The 21,247-nt window shown below is 42.1% G+C and overlaps 1 protein-coding gene across 13 annotated transcripts in view; it reads right to left on the reverse strand.

The window, feature by feature from the left end:
- The window catches only part of robo2 (roundabout, axon guidance receptor, homolog 2 (Drosophila)), a 294,014-nt gene that overhangs the window by 37,867 nt on the left and 234,900 nt on the right, over positions 1-21,247 (reverse strand). For 9 of the 13 annotated variants that reach the window (XM_046389576.1, XM_046389565.1, XM_046389568.1 and 6 more), the window contains 7 exons: positions 16,756-16,913; positions 16,400-16,520; positions 16,035-16,173; positions 7,694-7,830; positions 6,540-6,551; positions 2,280-2,404; positions 690-861 (listed from right to left, as the gene is read on the reverse strand). In XM_046389576.1, the coding sequence (XP_046245532.1) occupies positions 690-861; positions 2,280-2,404; positions 6,540-6,551; positions 7,694-7,830; positions 16,035-16,173; positions 16,400-16,520; positions 16,756-16,913 (864 nt within the window). The remainder of the gene's footprint in view (positions 1-689; positions 862-2,279; positions 2,405-6,539; positions 6,552-7,693; positions 7,831-16,034; positions 16,174-16,399; positions 16,521-16,755; positions 16,914-21,247) is intronic. The other 4 variants (XM_046389577.1, XM_046389569.1, XM_046389567.1 and 1 more) reach the window with 1 other exon arrangement.

The raw sequence follows: 21,247 nt of genomic DNA on the forward strand, positions 1-21,247 counted from the left end.
GGTAATTCAGCAGACATATGGAAGGCCGTCTATCTCGCCATCACAACAGCTGAGCAGATTAGATGCCTCCACACCTCGCAGGAGCACATAATTCATTCCACAGAAAACCACTGTCACCCACTCACTCACTCAATCATGTCCCCACCTCTTTCTCTATGTTTCTCTTGCTCTCGCCCTCACACACATGCTTGCACCTTGCCCACTCACCCAAATGCTGATCATTAAACTTGGAGGAACTCAAGGGCAATGCTTTATTTCCTTTCCAAAGGGAAAAGTAGAAAATTTTAATTAAATTGTGTCGAACTGCAAAAACACAGTAACAGAAGGTCATGGGCATACTGCCATTTCTCACACAGAAACGGAATTTATTCTTGAAACAAATTTAAAAAACATTCTTGTTTGTATATTTTCAAGGGTGTTGGGGCCAAATTCCCAGAAAAACTCAACGAAGGAAGAAAGGCTGCGACAAAACCGCGACAAACTCAAGTCAGGTGTGACTTATATCAGTAAAAATCACTTGTTGGTTGAGGGGTACATGTTTAAATGCATGTGGGAGTGAGTAAAGCACGCATGTGTAAAGTATAGCTGTGCACATGTGCAGCAGGTTGACATTAAAGAGGTTCTAATGCGTGTGCTAGTGTGCTGTAGTGTGTTGGCATGGAATGAGTCAGGCGACGGTTTTCCCTCACCATCTGTGACCTCCAGTTGAGCCTTGGCGAGGATGCTGCCTGCAACGGTCAGGGCCTGGCAGATATAGTAACCAGCATCTGACCTCTGTACAGATGAGATGGTGAGGTCTCCGCTGGGTGACACAGAGAAGCGACTGTTTGGCTGCTGGGGTTGGTTGGGAAAGAGCAAATTCTGCAGGAAGAGGAACAAACAGCCAATTAGTGAGAACATGGATCCAGTCTCACACACCAAACTAAAAAACACATATAATGTGCACACTCACATACACACAAATCTACAGTATTACAGCTACAGTATGAACAATTTCATCTATCACTTGGTTAGCCAACCTTACAAACTGCCCCACATGTACACATTTTGATGACTTGGGTCAAGCCAGAGGCTCCACTGTGCTGTGATGAAGGCAATTTTTGCTCTTGTTAGCTTCATGACTACTTTCCTTCCTTCTTCAGTTCCGCTGGAGTCCTGAGCTGCTCCTTAACCACCCTGATTCAGCAGAACTTATACTGAACAGAAAGGACTGATCATGATGATAAAAACAGCTCCGTGTATCCTTTTTTTTCTTATGATCCTCAAAGGTAACCAGCAAACACATTAGTTCAATTTAATTATACCTAATAATTTAAATCAGACAAATTACTTGTTGGTTTTTTTTTGTTGTTGTTGTTTGTTTTTTAATTAAGCTCTACGTGTCTCCAGCACATGATAAATGTACACTCCATTATACTCAAGAGTGGGAAAAAAAAGGCCTTTCTGTCATTTAATTACCATACTGAATTAACTTCAATTTGTTCCCTAAAAAATGCCTTCATACCTTTTGTATGTTGGTGTGGGTGAGGAAGAGAAGACATAAATAAACACAAGGACACAGATGAGTGTTGAGATGGCAAGGACATGCAACCGCTTGTACAAAAGTGTTTGTAGCACATTCATTTCCAAAGGCTCATCTTTAATGACAATGTGAGACACGTCGGATGTAAATTTGCTCAAAGTTCAACAAATGACTCAGTTTTCACACATCGGTAAGGGGTAAAGTGGGTGAGTATTACACCAAATGTTTGTGTGAACATGTAAGCATGTGTCTCACTTCTGTTCACTCTTCTAAAGGGAACTTTGCTGTAGCCTGCAGGCTATGCGTGTGTCTCTGTGTGTGTGTGTGTGTGTGTCTGTCTTTGAACCTTAGCCAGAGCTGAATCATATCTCTGGCTCATCTACAAGCCCCAACAGGTTCCTAATTGGCACTGTTGTTGAATGTTGTGAGGACACCCAGGTATTTGAATGGGTTATCTGCTTGAGTGAGGGATAGGATCGTTCTTATCAGTGCAGGGTCACGGGAAACCGATTAGCACTTTGCCAGGCACACTGTCGTTTGGTGGCTCCTGAGAACAAAGGTGTATCTGTGCCTGTAGTAAAGATACTGATGGCAGATAGTATAGCTTGAAGTGCTGTGTTTATGTGTGTGCAGGAGGCTTCTAAGTAGTCAGCAATTGTGCACACAGCCAAGGGAATCCAAACAAAGCACCGACACAACGTAGATAACAAAAGCTGCCAGTTAACTCATTCATCAACATATTTTTGTGAGCTCTTACCTGACTTCCCTCCTTCTGCCAGAAGACAGCAGGCTGAGGGTTCCCTTTGGTTTCACATGGGAAGGTAGCAGTGCGGCCTTGAGCCACAATTTGGTCCCTTGGGCGGATGACAAACTGGGGCGCAGCTGAAGCCAAAGGGGAAAACACCAGTGTTAGTAGACCAGTGGTACATCAGGGCTGGACATTACTGGGGCTTGAGGATTTCGAGCAAAGACAAGCAATATACCACACGCTCAAATTAAAATGGGAGTGCCGTACAGAGTTTCCATGCAGCGTTATATACATCTTTCACTATCTAATGGCTCTGAACAGAGGAAGAACACCAATGACTATCATTGCCATGGTAACCAGGTTGGCCATTCATCCAGGTGAGACTGAGGCTGAATGAATGACAGTAACATTGGCATTCACACAGGGAAGTGCCTTGGTCACAATGGTATTTAGGTCTGAGACAACACAAAGGCACACCCATGCCCCGGAAACATCAAAAATTATGAACAGGTATAGACACTTAAGTGTTAATCACATCTGACTCTCCATGTGTGAGATTTATCAGAATCTCCTATAAAACTCATGATCTGAAGTAGCTCAGCACTTCTGATCAAAGTTGCATCAAAATGGAGTGAGAGACAGGAAAGACTGTTTCTGTGTTTACCGCGATTGAAGCTAACACCTCTCCATCAAAGAGCGAGGAAAAGCTTGAAAAGCTATCAAACTTTGAGATCTTAGTGTGAAGCTTTCTCGGTAAATGTTCCCAACTCACTTCCTCACTGTTGGGACAGAGTGTGACATTTCTGACTGACAACTTGACAGACACAGTTCAATAAGAAGGAGAGAGGAGTTTAGAGATGAGATACGAGTTCTTTTCTTTTTCATGCAGTGTGGCCTCTCTTCACTCCCTGACCATTTCCCTGATGGTAGGGTTAGGGAGGCGGAAGTTGATATCACTTTTCCACATGTTCAAGCAACATTTTTCAATTAACAAGACCAATGAATACAGTGCATAGTTGGGATAGTAAGGTAATATAGTGGTTTAATCCTGTGCTTTATCCTAAATAATTGAAAACTACAGTGTTGGCAGATGGATCACAATCCAGCAAAAAAAGAAAGTTTCCTCCTTCACAGTCGATTTTTCATGTCACTAACCCGGAGTCACATTAGCCAAACAGCTGCCATATGTAAGCACAAGTGCAGAATATTACCACAATTATCTCAGCAAAAAAGAGATTTCTAAAACTGTCTGAACTTTAACCCAAGACCTCTGCTTGCTTTTTCTTTGACTGTCAGTGGGGGTCTTAGTCCTGTGTTGACAAGTGCCATGTTTGTCAAGATAAGACATCATTGACATGCACCTCAAAGGAGGAAACTTGGTTCCTGCAGAGATGATAAAAGTCAACAAATAAAAGACTTGGAGTCCCTTCCATATCCTCAAATAAGCACAGGCAAAGGACAGTAGGGGGCTTTTCCTTTAGAAAAACAAAATGAAAAACTGAGAAATCTCTACAGATTCTTATAAAACTGTATGACACAAAAATCTGAACTGTTGCAATGCAACATCTTGTACCCTTTCTGTTTCTTTTGATTTCTTTGTAAATCCCTTCACTGACAAGCCAGCTGGTTCTAGTAAGGCCAAACTCTTCCCATTTGGCTGGCTTCTCCATGTAATCCTTTTTTGGGGGTGTGTATTTGTCAAAGATACACACAGTTGGGAATGGTACAGATGGCTACAGATTTACTGCCTTCCCGTTTGGCCCTCTGCAGCTTGGATATCTTGTGGCTCTCACAATGCTGTGCCTGATACAGAGCTCCTAAATCATGCTCTGGCAAGGACTCAGTTCCCTCCCTTTACTTCCTCTGCTCTGCTGCATCCCACATACTGCATTACTAACTACTCACTAAAAATATACTTTAACACCTAACAGACAGGTCCTTGTGAACGCACTGCTCGACCTTGTCCTTCCTCACATGTTCTTTGACAGTGTTTCAATCTTTTCTGTTCTCACAGGCTCTTCTTGCTCACAAACTAATTTTCATTCACAGAATATATATATAGGATTAATTTATTTTCTATTTATTTCCATGTTTTTTATACATATCCAAATATTGTCTAACCCAATTAATTTGTGTGAATGTTTTTAGAGGTTAATAATTGTTTTAATGGATTTGGAATGGTTGTATGGATAATTACTTGCACCTGAACATAAAAAAAAGAAATGTTCTGCTAGATTTTATAAAACTTCAAGAAAGAAATCTGCTTGTGAATCACTTTTATTGTAGCCAACAACTTGGCATCAGTAAAGGCTTTTCCTAATTGAGATTCACTAGTTAATCTTACTATTGCAAGTGACTGATTCCCCTGTTGATAACAGGTCAAAATACTCCACTGCTTTAATTTAAGTGAAATATGTATCAGAAAAAGCTGCAGTTTTGGCTTGCATAGCTTTTCTGGTTAATCCTAGGCTCATTCTATACCTGTGGCAATACTTTCAAAAAAGAAAAATGAATGAAACACTACTGGGAAATGTGAGGGGGATGGACCTAAAAAAAGGAGATGGAGGCCCACAGAGAAAAATAGATCAAAAACTCAGACGAATCAAGAGGAAGTCACTGTGTGACAGTTTCACAGCTTCGCTCAGGGATAACTCATACTGGGCCTGTTTTGATTCAGAGCCCCTTAATAACATGTGAGAGGCTCCTTCCTGTCCCCTCCTAAGGAAACACATGATCGGGTGTCCATATTTAATTCATGACAAGTCACATCTGCCTGGTTTGGAGAGGGCTCAACATAAAACAGAAGTCAGGGTGAAAAGAGCAAATGGACAGAGAGGCAGACACCCATTCAGTAGACCCAGGCATACATACTAGGAAGCCTCCTCTCTTAAAATCCAGCGTTCAATCATATTTTATTCAGAAGTCGACGGCAATTACTGTCTCTTTCCACAGGCAGATTGAATGTGTAATTTCCCCCATCTTCTTGAAATCTGACAGTTTGACAATTGCAGAACAGCCACTGTTGTTTTGGCAACCAAAGTCCTGCCATTGAGGTGGTGTCTGGGTTTTTCTGTCAGTCAAGCCTGTTTCAACACACACTTTGCCTATTATTTTGATATTTCCTCTCCCTTCTTTGTCCTGCTTCTTGTTCCTGCATTACCGCTCTTTCCTCTTTCTCTCTTTTAGAGCGCACACCTTACTCTCCAGATGCCCCATTTTCATACACTACCTCTGACAATTTAACATTTAAGAGTATCGTGTTTGGTTGCACACTGACCTTTTTCCAATCTACAGGGAAATAAAATTAAATCCCCAGCTCTGTGTTATGGGGCTCAGAAGGAAAGAAGCCCATCCAGAACAAACAGATTTCAGCTTTGTGCTCCAAAAAATCCCAGATGGCCTCAAGACTTGCAAGTTAAACACATCCTGGACCATATGAGATGACAATGTCTGTCTGTCTATCAGACTGCCAGCCCACTCAGTCATTGTAAAACTGAGGGACTAGAATGTATAGAGGCTTCGGTTTAGTTTTTTACACTGGTAACACAAATTTTGAGTTATTATACTTAATAAATCTGTACGGTATCAGTGTTATTGAAACCTATACCAGTTCCATCAGCTATGCAAGTGATAAAAATACAAACCTTAAAAAAGAATGTGGACTTAGCAAAACCAATTATCTGGTATGCTTTGTCGCTGTTGTTTAAATTGTAAAAGCAATCCCTTTTTTATTTAAAGAGGTTATATACATATATATATTAAAAAAACATTCGCTATCAAGTCACAGATTGAATTCTGTGACATTAATAATTATTATCAAGTTTGTTGACCTGTATTTAAAGAATATTCTACATACTCGAGTTCAAAATGTATATGGATACTTGAAAAACTTAAAACCAATATAAAAAATAACATATTTCCTTGGAGCTTTGTCTCAGAGTTATTGTCAAGCAGCTGCAAATAAGATCTAAGTCGCTGTAAGTGCATCTGGCAGCATTGATTAAGCTGGATATGTCTCACATTCAACAGACAAACCTGTTGTAATAAACTGTTTGCTTTTCTCTGACCCAGGAAGAGCTGTAAAATCTATACAGACTACATAACTATTTGCAAACAATAATTCTGAGGGTACACACCGTGATGTTGTGCCTGTGTTAGTCAAATACAGTAATGTTAAGCAATGGTAATTGATTGTCAAGCAGTTCAATGCAGTAGGGTTTATGGAGAGGGCATGCAGGATGAAATCAAATCAGAAGGATGGGTACTTACCAACAGGGCGAGCTGGAGACACGACAATGGAGGAGTGGATACACAAAAGGAACAAATTAAGATACAAACATACAAAACAAGAGAAGAGGAACAAAACAAACATAACAAAATAAGACAAAAAGAAACCAAAGTCAGAATGAATGACATGTTGGGGCCAACACATTTCTGGTTTCAGGGTAAGCAAGGCAGAGAGGATCCAATAGCTTTTGTCAGCTGGAAAGATTTGTTGATAAACTAAATTGTCTCTCTCAAAAGTCTCTGTTTCTCAGACACCTGAATTATCAAGCCAGCCCAATACAAGCGCCCCCTGGTGGTCAGAAATCTTCAATTGGATTTAAATCCATGCAGGGGCAGCCACTTTTACTTGTCAGGGACAAATATACTACTGGACCCTCACTGTCTTTATTAATGAAATCTAAAAGGTGCTGATGGACAGAGCAGAAAAAAAGTAGAGCAAGAAGAGAGAGAGAAAAAAAGAGCACTTCAAAGACTAAGTGAATACAGCATGTGGGTTAGAGGCAAAGACTAGAGCTTCTAAAAGGCTCTATCCAGAGGAATCGGTGCAGGTGATTCTTCCGTGTGCGTCCTCACCGTCAAGTCAAACACCAAGATGCTACTTTCACAAATTCACCTTCCAAAAAGGGTAAAAACAACTCAGACCTTGTTTTACCTCCCTGTGGCCCCCTGTGGCGGTCTAAAGCACTCCACAGAGACCTTAAACACTTGGGTTTAATGGGAAGAAGAGTGGTGAAAAGAGGGAAAATTATGGTTCGAATGTTTTTATTAACCTTGTAAACCCCAGGTGTGGGACTGGCGGTGTGCACCAGTAATCTGTGAAATGGTTTTGCTGACTGGGTGGTTACAGCATGGAGGGTAGCATGGCTTGAAGACCACCATGGTGAGGGGGAGGGTGGCAAAGTGTGTCGACACCGCAGTTGGAAATGTAAATAATTAAAGAGATTCATAGACTGTCTACATCTCTTTTGGCTGTCAGCATTCTGGATTTCCATTTGTGTAATAGAGTCCTATGGAGTAAAAGGTACATCAACTTCATATTGATTTACAAGTGCAACAACCTTAGGTGTTGATGACTTCTCAAAGTGTTATGTGCCAGCTAATGCTAAAAATTAAGCAAAAACAAAGGTGTCTCGTACCTCTGACTGTGAGAGTGGCGGAGGCCTCCAGCTTGCCCACTCGGTTTTCTGCCACACAGGTGAACGTACCCTCGTCGTTAACAGAGGCCTTCTTCACTCTCAGCACATAGTCGTCCTTGTCATACTTGATCTCAAACCTGCCAACAAAGACGCAACATCATGAAACGCAGTTGCCAAATGCAAATACTATAAAGCTGGATAACACATTAACCCTATGACAAACAAGACGTGCTTCAGTATTTCACCACTGCCTGCTGGTCTGGCAGTAGCCAAAGAGTGTGGATTTCCTCTTGGAGAAGAACAAAGAAGCACAACTGTTCTTTCTGAGAAATGGAGATTGCGTTGAGAAGGTTCAATTATTCAACAATGACACACAGTACACAGAGGTGTGCATTCAGTTGGAACCCCCAAAACTTGTTCAATATTCATGAGTTGTTTCTTTGTGTATGTAGATATGTCTAAACCATATTCAGAGCTTCGTGTGTGTATGTGTGTGCAACTGAGTGAATCAATACAGCAACTATACCACAGAAAAGTTGGACCTAATTTTAATTTCAATGGAGTAGTCAAATGTTTGTGTTTATGTGTGTTTGCAGATGGTAGTATGTGTGCTTAGACCTGCATGGATTGTATGGCAGTTGACAAGGGGATGATGCTAGTCTGGTTTGTTGTTTCAGTCTGTATTTGAGGGGGGGGGGGGGGGGGGGTGTTGGCCTGGCAGTGTGCAAGCAGTGTGTTGGTGAGGGTGGTGGGGCTCTGTGATGCTAGTCTGTCAGCATGACAGCCTTCTGCTGTGTACAGTCTGCCACTCACAGACACTGAGAAAAGAGTTGATATGAACAGATAAAGGGCCACTCCATTAGAGCTTGACACTGTGTTTACCCCTTTCAAGCCCCTCTATATAATTTCCATGTCATTGTAGAATATTTAGCTTGTAGAAAAGTGACATAATCAAGGTGAAATCGGTGCCATCCGTGTGCTGCTTTCAGCCGTTAAATCTATGCACTGCTGTCTGCCACAGTCATTTGTGAGGCTTACACTCGAAGTGCCCAAAGTTAGAATTTTTCAAATCCACAGAGGGGCTTTAAAGGAAAAATCCTGATATTATATTGTCTTTTTATTATAGCTTATGCCTCTGTTCCATAAAACTCCAAACTTGTAGTCCAAGGCATATTAAAATCACATAAAAGAACCAAGAACAGTGATGTCTGCCCAACACCGGGCTAACCCTCCTGAGAGTGAAAATGCAGTCAGCGTTGTTTTTGAACAAGCTACACTGGTCCTGTTCATTGTAATGAAGAAAAATGACACCCGGTGCAATAGCATGACTCTTTTATGTGCTTTTAATGGCTATTGGGTAACAATAGAGCTCTTTGGAACAGAGGAACAAGCTATTTTAAAGAGGATACTTGTTAGAGGGATGCATTTATTCATATATTTTTTAATAGGTAATACTCAATAGTGCCTAATATGAAGGCAGGTAATAATTTACTTTGAATTATACATAAAATGGCAAGAAAAATGGCAACAAACTATAGTTTACAGCGATAGTTTCTGATGTGACTTTAGAGTAATAGCAAGCTATGGTCCATTTCCCTCAGAGTGGGAAAAGACCCCTCTGCTCAACCATCAGGTGTACTGATGGCTGTTTGCCATTGGCAGCTACAAAATTAATCTGTCCTTTCTATCCATGTCTTATTTTTTTTTCACCTGCTGTTATGACATTTCCTGAGCAAGCATTCAAAGACAGCTTTATTGAAGCACATTCCTCAACTCTGACTGCCAGTTCCTCCTCTCCACACAGGTACTTAAGGAGCCATAATGATTATTTGACTGAGTCATGACTGAATGCTTTGTTCTGGTGTGAGGGGATGTTCAGTTCAGGTAATGGTGGGAGAGATGAATAAAGTATTTATTGTTGAAACTGAGTGAGTGGCATCCAAAAGAATGAGACAGCACCTTTTGGGGCAAGACTGTTGTCAGATGAAACACAAACAAGCTAATAGAAAGAGATGCCTCCCATTCTCTGCCCTCTGGCTATGATGGGTAGAACAACATGAACTCTTTACTTGTAAGAGGAGGTGGAGATAAGCAAAATGGTAGCAGGGACAAGTTAGGACTTAATCCCTAACCAACAATAGAAGGAAGGCAATGTTTTATTTAATAAGTTTGTTGCTACAAGCCACAATCCTTTTAGTACAATGGAAGTCTGTCATGCAATAACAGCCAAGACATTTCACTCACAACCACATATGTTAACCTCTTGGTGGCAACACATATAAAGTTAGATGATCACCTCAGTCATAAAATTATTCTCTCTGCAATTCATTCGATAGCTGTAATGATGCTGGACCGAAGTGGTAGACTGACCAACCAAAGTCTCAATGGAAGTTGCCGCCATGGCTAAAAAGGATGTTGGTATATGAGATTACAGAGCTATCAGGATGAATTTTCCTTCAGCTATGGAGAAGAAACCACTGATATTGTTTGTTAGCTAGGTGACAAAGCTAAACAGCAACCTCACTTAAAAGTTAGGAGCTGATAGATAGATAGACAGATAGGCAGACACTGAGATCAATCACAGAAAAAGTTCAGCTGCTCTTACGAATTCCCACAGCCTGACATTTGTATGGCTGAGTCCTTGCCATGTGGATAACCAACACATGTACCTACTGGACAACATGCTTATTGTTCTTGGTCCTGACTCCATCAGTCTCTCAAAATAGAACCTCAGGCTGGTTCGTGACTTATTAGTGGGAAACATGAGCCCAATCAATCTGTAATCAACTTTCTATATGGAATCAGCCTAGCTGACAAGATGAGTGGAAATACTCAAGGATAAGAGGTAGTTGGGGCCACACACACAAGTAAGCACACACAGAAAGGGGAACAGTAGCTCTTTATTGAGACTGGATTCGAGGAGAACTCTGTTCTCTATTAGAGCAGGAATGTAATTGCACATGTAAAGGAGCTGTGGAAAGGATAGGAGAGCCAAGCCTACCCTGCTGGACTCTCCCTTCTTTTCAGCTAGAAAAGGCACGCTGTACACACACACTCAAACAGAGAACAAAGTATACAATCATCCAACACATATCCACACATGTGCAGAGTCATTCACTCATGCAAGGATATGAGGAGTGATGGGAATGTAAGCAAATGCCAAGACAAAGCAGTATTTTTCTGGGCTGTCAACTTGATGTGTTTGCGGCACGGTGAAGGCTGTGCAAAGATGAGAACTTTATTGGACACATTTTAAAGCATTACATCTCTGGATCACCTGATCCTCTGGATCACCTTAGAGGATTTGCCTTTAAACTGTCTGTCAGGAAGACACTCACCTGTGTTTCATCTTCAAACTTGTGCCAATCCACCCACATTAAGAGAATCTTATCTCCCTGTTGTATAGACAACTGAATGTGTGTACAGTTATTCACAAAGTGACTCAACCTGAGAGGATCTTATCTGCCTCGCCTTGCAGTGTACATATGAATGGGGCCGACGGCAGGCCGAAGGGTTGTGTGCCAACTCTGAGCACATGAGTCAGACTCAAGATACAGCAGAGAGCTAATTCCTTCTCTCTGGCGTGACTGCTCTGACACAAAGTCCCTTCTCTGCTCCATTTCATTCTGACACTATGATCCAGTTCCACACCATCTGATTGTTACTTTACCTCATCGAGACCAAAAGAGCTGGAGTCTACCTGTCCAGGCCTTGTCACCCATGAGAAAGAATCAATTAACCGCTATCACTTCTCATCTTCCTTCTGTAAGGCCCATTGCCAGAGCTCCTCTTCCTCTTGGCACCTTTCAGGCCTCAGCAGGGTCAGGATCTTCCCATCAGTTCAACTGACATTAATCAAAGGCCCGTTTGGCAAGACTGCAACTCTTATGGTTAGGCAGGGCAGAAAATTGATCTTAAATTTGCCTTTAAAAGAGTTACTTCTCTTCAGCGCCACAAAATACATTGGCAGCATTGCAGTCTTTACTTAGTGGAAGTGGTTTGGATCAGATGCCATGGTTGTACTGGAAAATTGTTGAAGATAGAGAAAAAGATACAAAAATACACCTCCATGACCAGTGCCTGGAAGCCATTCTTATTCTATTTGAGAGTGTGTGTGTGTGTAAAGACCAAAGAGTACACAAACACACATATATCTTAGCAGTAGAGGTATTTTTCTATCATTCATGAAGATCACTATGATACATACTAAATGATCAGCTGTGCATCTTCCTAATTAATGCAAAACCATATTTTCTTTATTCTGGATTATTTTATTCACCATGAATTGTTGTTGACACAATCAGTCTCAATAAACCCTGAATATAAAGTATACTCCCTGTCATGCTTCTGCCATTCCACTCACCCACTTCCTCATAAATACCAGATGTATCCATCATATATTTCAGGGGAAGTAATGGAGACAGGAACCATAGCCTGCCGTATTTTCATTCTGCTGAGTTGCGGAGGTGAGGAATCATTGAAACTGGATGGTCAGCATAACACAGGCGCCCCTGTCACACTAGCTTTAACAGCTCTCTCAAATAGAATGACCCACACACCTCTATCATACAGAAACGCACACACACACACACACACGCACACACCACAGAGGAACTGAGTCAGAAAGAAAGAAAGGCTTTTTTTGCTGAACATCGCAGGGGCTGGTGCTGCGGAGGTCAATGGGGACGGGAGGCCTGAATACAGATAGACTCCAAGACCAAAGGGGCTCTGATAAGGCACAGGAGAGGGCACACAGGTCCAGAGCAAATGAGGAGGGAGAGGGAAGGCAAAGGAGGGAAAGATGTGGGCCACACTCTGAGCTGGTAGGCACTGAGAGATAACAATACACACTGGCCAAGTCTTTTCACTGGGCTTCATAGACTAAAGAAGAAACTCTTCCATTTGGAGACACAAAGCTCTCTTATGTGTGAGCAGCCATTGTATGCTTTCCACAAGATTCTGCAGAGATGCTTGACAGACGGATATTAATCTCATACTGATATGATTCCAAATGAGGACAGTCTTACCCTTCTGCTCTAATAAACTGGCTTGTTTATGCATAGCCAAATATAGAGCATGTAAATCTAGCCTCATTATTGAAGGGCATTGTAAATACACGATGTGCTATATGAACTCCATCGGTTTTGATATAGCACATCAGTCGTATTTTCAGACACATGCCACAGCCCAGCTGCTTGAGGACGCATGCCAAAGATTTCCTCCTGGGAAGATACTACAGTACTGTCTGAAGCTAATCTTATGTGTATTGGCAAAAAGAACAAGCCCCACTGAAACCAAATTTGTTTCTCTTATGGAGGTTGGGTGATTTTAATACGACACATGCTGGTCAGTGATTTTAATCCCGTTTGAAGTGCATATAAGTGTTCTCCTGTTCAGGTAGCTAACTAACTAACTAACTAAGCACACTGACTAGTCCTTTCATAATAATGCCCCTGAGAGCTTTAGCTTTGAGTTTCATGATCTCAGCACACAGTTTAGAGGTCTTTTTTAACTGAACTGATGGCAACATAAAGTCCTATTTAGCAGCCCAGGTAATGGGAGGGAACAGAATAAGAAAGGGCATTATCAGAATAAGAACCTGCAAGCTCAACAAATGGCCTGATCTAATTTCAGCTACAGGTAATTATTCTGTGTGAGCTAGTCTCCCTTGTTATAACTAATTTTATGTGGCGGACTAAATGTATTTAACATTATGACTCCACGGACTCAAATTCTCCCGTTACTTTAAAGGTGTGAAAGAAATTTAGATAATTTTGATAATTCTGACATATACAGTAATACTTAAAAAGATGAAATCTGTGTCTCTTAATTTAAGTTAAATCCTAAGGTTATATTGTTTATGTGAGTTGTAAGAATAGCAGAAATGAGGTCCATGCGTCCTTCACACACAAAGAAATCTCAACTCCTATCATAATGAATGCACCCATGTTAATAATGCACCTGTTGTTCCTTGACATTTTTAGCTATTTACTCTGGCACACACCAGATGGTAATGTGAGTTGTTTCACAAGGATATGTCTTAGGATTTAGCATCGAAATGTATCCTGAAAATATGTATTGGACCTCTTTTATAACACTGCAATGCCAAAGCCTGTTGGCAAACTGTCCTTGAGTGCATAAGCTTGTTTGCTGATTTTCATTTAGTTTTAAAAACACAGTACAACACCCACACAGTGGTAAAAGAGCGGCACCATTGTCTTTGTCCTCTAATTGAAAGCATTGTCGTGCTGTCTCTATCGCCTCTTCTATCCAGTGCCATCCTGCTGTGTCTTATGTCTGTGTGCCAGTTTGTGTGTGCGTGTGTTTGCCTGGGAGGCTGCTAAAGCAGCTGAGCATATTAAAGACCTGTTTACTCAGCTGAGGCTCCATTTCCCTTCTTCCTAAAAGTTGCACCCAGGCTCAATGCATGTACTGGGACCAGCAAAGACAAGTTAAAACAGTTGGATGGTAAAGAAGAAACGGTCTCTAAGTCATTTTTCTACAGCTTATCATAATAATGACAGTGTAACCTTTTAGGATAAAGAGCAGCAAAGACCCCTCCCTACTGAATATAGACATGCTTGATCTTTTATTCCTGTAGTGAAAACCACTACTGATACAGCTACAGATGCCCACAGTGTCATGACACAATGGCTACCGTAGCTGTTCTTTATTTCTTCTTCTTCTTCTTCTTCTCCTTCTTCTCCCTCTTCAGAACACGTGCGAGTTATCAAACTGGAAACTGTTCTTTCATGGGATTTTAAACAATTCTTCTGTCAGTCAGAGAGGCCGTGTTTGATGTTTATTAAGTGAGGATAAGCAGTGGAAAAAGCAGGAGGGGTTCGTCACTTAACAATATGAAGAGTCTTCTTTTCGGCATGCAAAAAAAGCCAGCGGAAAATGTCAGAATTAGAATATCTCGTTCTTCGTATGCGCTTTCTGCTTCAAAGCTAAGCTGCAGAATTAAATATAGCAAGGAAAAGAAAAGCTCTCACAGTGAAATTAGAAATATTGCAATGTTATTGCTTATAATTTTGGCAGCATCTTTTTCATGTGTTCAGTTCAGTTTTTTCATATCCAAATAAGGCTGGATTTCAAAGGGATGATACAGCCAGAAAGGACACAGGCACATGACACTCATCCTACTCTGTAATAAATCTGTTAATTAGTGTACAAAATGAACTCATTTCCAGAGCCAACTCCCTATCAAAGACATGAGTGAAATACTTTTATGTGTTTGCTTTGGCACAGCGCTTGTGTTCCACTGCCCAGTGAACCAAATCCTTATCAGACGCAAACAACTCGCCCACACTCAGCTCTGCAGCTAGCCTTGAGAGATGTCAGGTCCACTGAGTGTATGTTTTTCGAGGTGATCCAAGCAGTGTGTGACTGACTTGCTGGCCAGGGACAGAATGCTGGTCTCTTTGAAGTCCACTTCTGACCATGACACTGCTGTTGACTGGGAGTCCACTGAATCATACAGGAACACACAGGAACCAACAAAAATGGTATCACTGCATCATCAGTGGCTTTTTACGGGAAAAGAGACTATTGCTGTCGATAGCGCTAGCAATTCTCAGTAAATTACAGACTTCTTTTTAAGTACAACATCAGTCTCTGATTTTGCAGCTGTGAGTGAATGCTTTTGTCAGTGAGGGTACACAGACTGAATGGGGTTAAATGTGAGAGGAAAGATTCCACATTTCATAGATGTCTGTGCCAAGATTTCACCTGAACAGCTGCACCTATACACAGATACTCGAGGGCCCATGTCAGCCACTAAGCCCTGTCTCTTTGTACACCCTGTCATTCTATCTGTCTCTGTCTCTACCTGTCTGCCTTTAAATGTGGCAGATTTTTTTTCCTCTCATACAAATGTCTATCTTCCTGCACACTTGCCTGTCACTCAGTTTTAATTGTCTAGCTCAGTGTCTGTTTGTCTCCATGCAAACCCCTTCCTAAACACAGGACACCCGTTATGGTTGTGGGAGCTTAACTTCTTCAGCACCCAAAGGTCGAGTCATTTCATCACGGATGTGTAATGTGCATTGTGTAGAGCCTAATATAGCTATTTAATGCCTCCTGGCAGTGAGAGTTATGATTAGTATAAAACAGTCACTCAGACTGACATCAGTGTGGCCACAGCTCCTTCGCATTAAATGCAGCCCGTCCGCCAGTGCTAAACACACACACACACACACACACAAATTGCTTGCCAATATAACAGAGGAAAGCTGAACTGTTTGCTCTTGTGAGTCATCATCTTATCACTTTCTTAAGAAACTTTTCACCCTTGAAACAAAGTCTTTTTTTTTTTTTTTAATATTCTCGTTGTACATACCTCCCACGGGGAACATCAACGTCGTCTTTCCTCCAGCGTACATTTGGCTGGGGGTCTCCTTGTACCTGACAGCGGAACTCCACTGTCTCCTCTTCCAGGACCACCTGGTTGATGGGCCTCCGGAGGAAAGTTGGTCTCTCTGCAGGATGGGCAGAGGACATTTTTATACTTAATTTTTTTACTACATGTAATGCAATGAGTCCATGACAATGTGTGAACACAGTGCATGTACACAGTGACCTCACTCTGTTTTCTCTCTGAAAAAACTGAGGTTACCTCAGTTATTTTAATCATCTATTCATTAGCCCTTTAGTAGGGGAGAAAAAGGTTTCAGGAAAAATAAAAAAATAAATAAAAAAGCTTACCAAACACTGTGACTTGTGCTGTCTCGCTGTCCCTCTCTCCAACCATGTTGGTACCTACACAGATGTACATGCCAGCATCACTCTTTCTTGTGTTGGAGATCATGAGCTTCCCTCCTCGAATCTGAAGGGGAAAAAAAAACACACTTAAAAACCCTGATATGCAATATTTAGATTTTTTGCCACAATCTGCAATCTATCTTTCTCTTTGCTTTCTCTTTGTAATGCATCAAAGTTCTTGAACAAAGGCATTGTCCCTCGCTAGCAATTTTTCTATGCGCCTAACACAATAAAATTCATAAAAGACACTGACAGTAGTTCTTCTTATTTAGTCCAGTAATAATGGTAACAGAACTCACTGTGATCCTGTCATCCTTGTCGTCAATTCGCACTTTGTCTTTCTTCCAGTAGATGGTGGGTTCAGGATGGCCTCTGGGTGGAACACATTCAAGGATCGCCGGCTCTCCTGCTGCCACCACCACATCTGTTGGGTTTTGTCTGAAGTCATCCCGCAGCACTGGGGGGGTAAAGTTCACCATTTTTAAAATGTCTTTTTTAAGATATGCAATGTCTTCTATTTAAGTTGTGTGTGGATGAATGTATGCAGCTTACATAGTGACTATTTAAATAGGATGTGCAGCTTCATGTGACAAGGCAAGCACAAATGAAAGGTAATTGGAGTTAATGGAGGTCCCTGTGGAGGTAGCAGAACAAACAGAGACAGAATGCCCTGAAGCCTGGTGTCACTCACATGTGAGAGCTCACAGGGGTGCAACTCTGCTTTATTTTTCTTGGCATGTACACATACACGCACTTACACACAACCAGATATGTGCTAATACACACACACAAAACAGTGGGTGGTCTGATTAACAACTGTGGCCTTGTATCTAATCACCCTCAGGTAGGCCTTTCATCACAGAGATAGCCTCTCACCCAGCACAATATTCAGCCAAACAAACAACACCAGCTCATTATTAAACAAGGAGAGCTGCCGTCACACACAAGAGAACGCAAATGTGAGGCACAAAAGTACACAAACATAGTAATCCGTGAAAAAAATGAAACCCTCAGCCAATTGTGTATTCGGAGCAGGACACACCAGTGACTGAACATACATAATGCCTAATGTAGTAAAAAGGAAAAAAAAAAGGTTTAAAGGTACAAACTGGAGGCTCTCTCCTGCTGTGCGTACTCAAACAGATCTTTCTCCATTTGATCTACAATAAATCTAATCCATGGAGCCGCACTTTAGGAATTTCAGCTTCAGCAGTGTCCATCCTACGAGGGACACATGATTCCTCTGAAGGATAAAAAGACTGTGCCTGTTGGAGGATGTTTGAAGATGCTTGAGGAGGGCTAAATTAAGGGCAGCACTACAGGTCCTTATGCAAATTCCACATGGCACAGGGGACAATGGCAGGGGAGGGCCGGGATTATAAGAGGGGATAACTGGTCCCTGAGCTCCAGGCTTCTCTCATCTCTTCATTCACTCTTCAGACCCTTTCTACAGAAAGCTGTGCAGCCATTGTCTTCTTATTTATTTATTTAGCAAGGGGAAGCGGGGAGGAGGAAGAGAGGAAGCTTTCAACCCAATTATCCTGGGGATGCACAGGGGTACGGAGTGGGATTTTTGTGTGACATGAATTCAAATGAAACCTTTACACAGGGGTAATAGAAGAGAATATATATTAGAGGTAGAAGTAGAGGTTTTCTCTTTCACTATCTCTCATGCAGGGCTGCCCTCTAATCTAAAGAGCTAAGGTAATTAGCCAGCTCCAGAGTGGTCCACCTCCTGGCCAGGGTAGGCATGAGAGCCAGCACCACTGGGCTCTCTGTATTTGCATTACAAACAGGGGTCCTGCTGTTTAAAATCATAGCCTGGTTTGGACCGTACACTCACTGTTGTTTTCAAGATCACATTGGATTTAATTGCTTCTCTCCATTCATTGCTAGCACCCATGGGATTTTGTCAGAATCAATTTCCTTTGAAACAGAACAGTGACAAAAGACACACACATTAGGTGCATCATTACGGCGCTTGTATCACGCTGTCTAATCTAACAGTGCACAGTACGTCACAGTGAAATGCATCCCTACCCTGCAATCTAAACAAATGCACAAAACATAAAAGAAAAAAAAAAGACAGAGTAGCTACGCACTCACTTGTTGAGGACGGGATAAACACAGAGTAACAAACAGCTACAAGCAAACAAACAGATGACACCAGTGAAAGGATTATGCCCTGTGTGTTGGTTCAGGGCTTGTTAATACCAAGACAACACTCTGAACTCTGAACAGATACATTTATTAAGTAAATGACAACAACCCAATCCAAATATGCAGTAGTACACTATCTAATCCTAGCTACAAGGCCACACTCATCAAGGTCAACCTCCTACAGTCAAAGCTCTCTCAGACACCACTCTAATATTCATCACCTCGGTGTAACATTTGCCTTGTTTCATTACAGTATGAGCATGTATCGCTCTCTGTAGCCTGCAGGCACCTCCATGAGCTGAACAGCACGATGTTGTGGATCATAAAACAAGTGAATGCTTTTATATTAGAATCTTTTCTCTGTTAATCTATGTGAAGTGCATCTGATATGTGTGTATCATTAAGTGAGTCTGTATATTTGCTGTCAGAAATTGAACTCCATCTCCAATTTCGGAGCCCTGTAGGCATTCGGGCCGAATCAGCCAACAAACGTGAGGTAATTGCCTCTCTATCCCCCTGAAACACTCAGCTCTTCTTCGACTGAAAACATCTCACCTCCCATGGAGTTCCAGCAGGCCCAAAACTCTGCCTTCTTGGTTACTTGCTTATTAATATTTATATATTTTTACATTTACACCCCTCAGTTGGCAAGTGCTACATCTGTCAGTCCGGCTGGAGGCTAAAAAGAACTCATATCTGAATAATCTGCCTTTGCCTCTCGTATTTTATTTATCTATTTATTCCCCAAATATCACAGGAGCGGGCTGATTTGAATGAAGGAGCATGAGGCAGGGGGCAAAGCATGGCAAATCTGCAGCTCTTCCAGCTGGCACCATTTCAACATCTCAAACTTAAAGGGGAGGAAGTCAGGTTGCAACTTATGCTGTGAAACAGCCGAGGGGTTGAGAGTGGAGGTCCTTGCCAAAATAACACACAAAGGAAACACCCACACAGTTACTTTGGAAGCCAGACAGCCTTGCATTGGTTGGGAAGACCTGTGCCAGCAGCCATTAGTAAGGTCCATCTGTGTGTATATGTGTATGTGTGTGTGTGTGTCCTCAGCTAAGACAGACTCTGCACACATAAAAAAATCACCCTGATGCTGATACATGACAACACGAACACCCGGAATCATAGCACAGAGGTGGCACGGCAAGGACAGGATGAGGAGAGATATTTTGTACAGTGCACCCTCTTTCCTCACCCAACATATTACTCACTGGAGGGTGACACTGCTTGTCGGCAAGATTAGTGGGAAGCCTTGACTGAAGCGTCCAGCCTGTATACTGAGATAAGTGCTGACAAATGCATTCACCTACAGAAGTGCACCTAGTTTTGGTTCAGAGAGGTTGTGTTCACTGCCACAACACAGCAGACTGATGTCTAAGACCTAATTTTTTTCTGCTGTTTTGACGTTCACATCACTTCAATAGGTGTTCACCACACACACAAAAACCTATACACAAACCAAGCAAACTGTGAAATATTTCTTAAGAACTGCAGGGCTTGGTGTCTTTTTGTAATATGTGTGAATGTTTGTGTGGTTGTTATTACTTTTCCTTCCCTATTTACTGGAGCAAAAGACCCCCCGTGCTTTCATAGATATTCACCAGGGTCAGAGGCTAAGAAACACAGAGAGAGATTACAACAGCTAGAAGCCTGGGGCCATACCCTGGCACCCAGATCCACCACCTTCTACCCACACTCTGATTAGAAAATAAACCATTCACACACACACACACACACACACAAACTGGGAGAGCTGTAGAGAGGTAGCTCCAAGCTATAATATCATTTCGTTTCGAGTGCTTTTTGCGCTTCATCCGGCAGAGTGCTATTACAATACTGCCATTTTCAATTCCACCCTTAGAGAAGAGAGACAATATATATGTCACTTGACAAAACATACAAAACCCCCTCTATGTGCTGTCACTGATGTTTTGTATTACTGCTGCTGCTGAAGGCAGGAGAAGGATAATGCCACGCTGTATAATACTACACTGTGAAAGGAGATGTGCTCCATTTGTCTGGATGCAAGCTCTTTCTCTAGCCCTGACTCGTTCATTTGCCCTCCCACTGGCCAGAGCTAACCTTTGCCCCACCATCCAGATGCAGAAATTACCCCCTCAGCAGGCAGGCAAGCAGCAGGTTCACACATATCCCCTATATTCCTCCACTGAGGGGTGCAGGTCAGACCAGAGAAACAGCTGCAAAAATATGTCCGGCTGGCGGTGCCCAAGGCTGTACCTCCTCTGAGAACTGAGTAGAGTCTCTCATCATTAGCACAACTCATGGCCATCTCTCTCTGTCTGTCTCATTCTCTCCTATCACCATCGGAGGTCATTCTTTGTCTTTTCTTTTTCTTCTGTCTTCTCAGCTCATCAATTTTTTTCCAATCCCACAGTGCTGTCCCATGCATTGCATCCTGCCCCCCTCCACTCGCTTTCACCAGCTTGTCGGTGGTTTTCTCTGCACTGACTGCAGATGAGGTTTTGCAGATGAAGCTATATGCACGCACACCCGATCATTCTCCACAGACCATGGCCAGGCCCGATATGATCTCCACCACTATTCTCCCTATCTGCAAATCCCACGCTAAGGGGTTGTAAATAACACTGTCACTTTCACAGA

The sequence above is a fragment of the Scatophagus argus genome, chromosome 5 (assembly GCF_020382885.2).
Source record: "Scatophagus argus isolate fScaArg1 chromosome 5, fScaArg1.pri, whole genome shotgun sequence".
NCBI classification, from domain to species: Eukaryota; Metazoa; Chordata; class Actinopteri; family Scatophagidae; genus Scatophagus; species Scatophagus argus.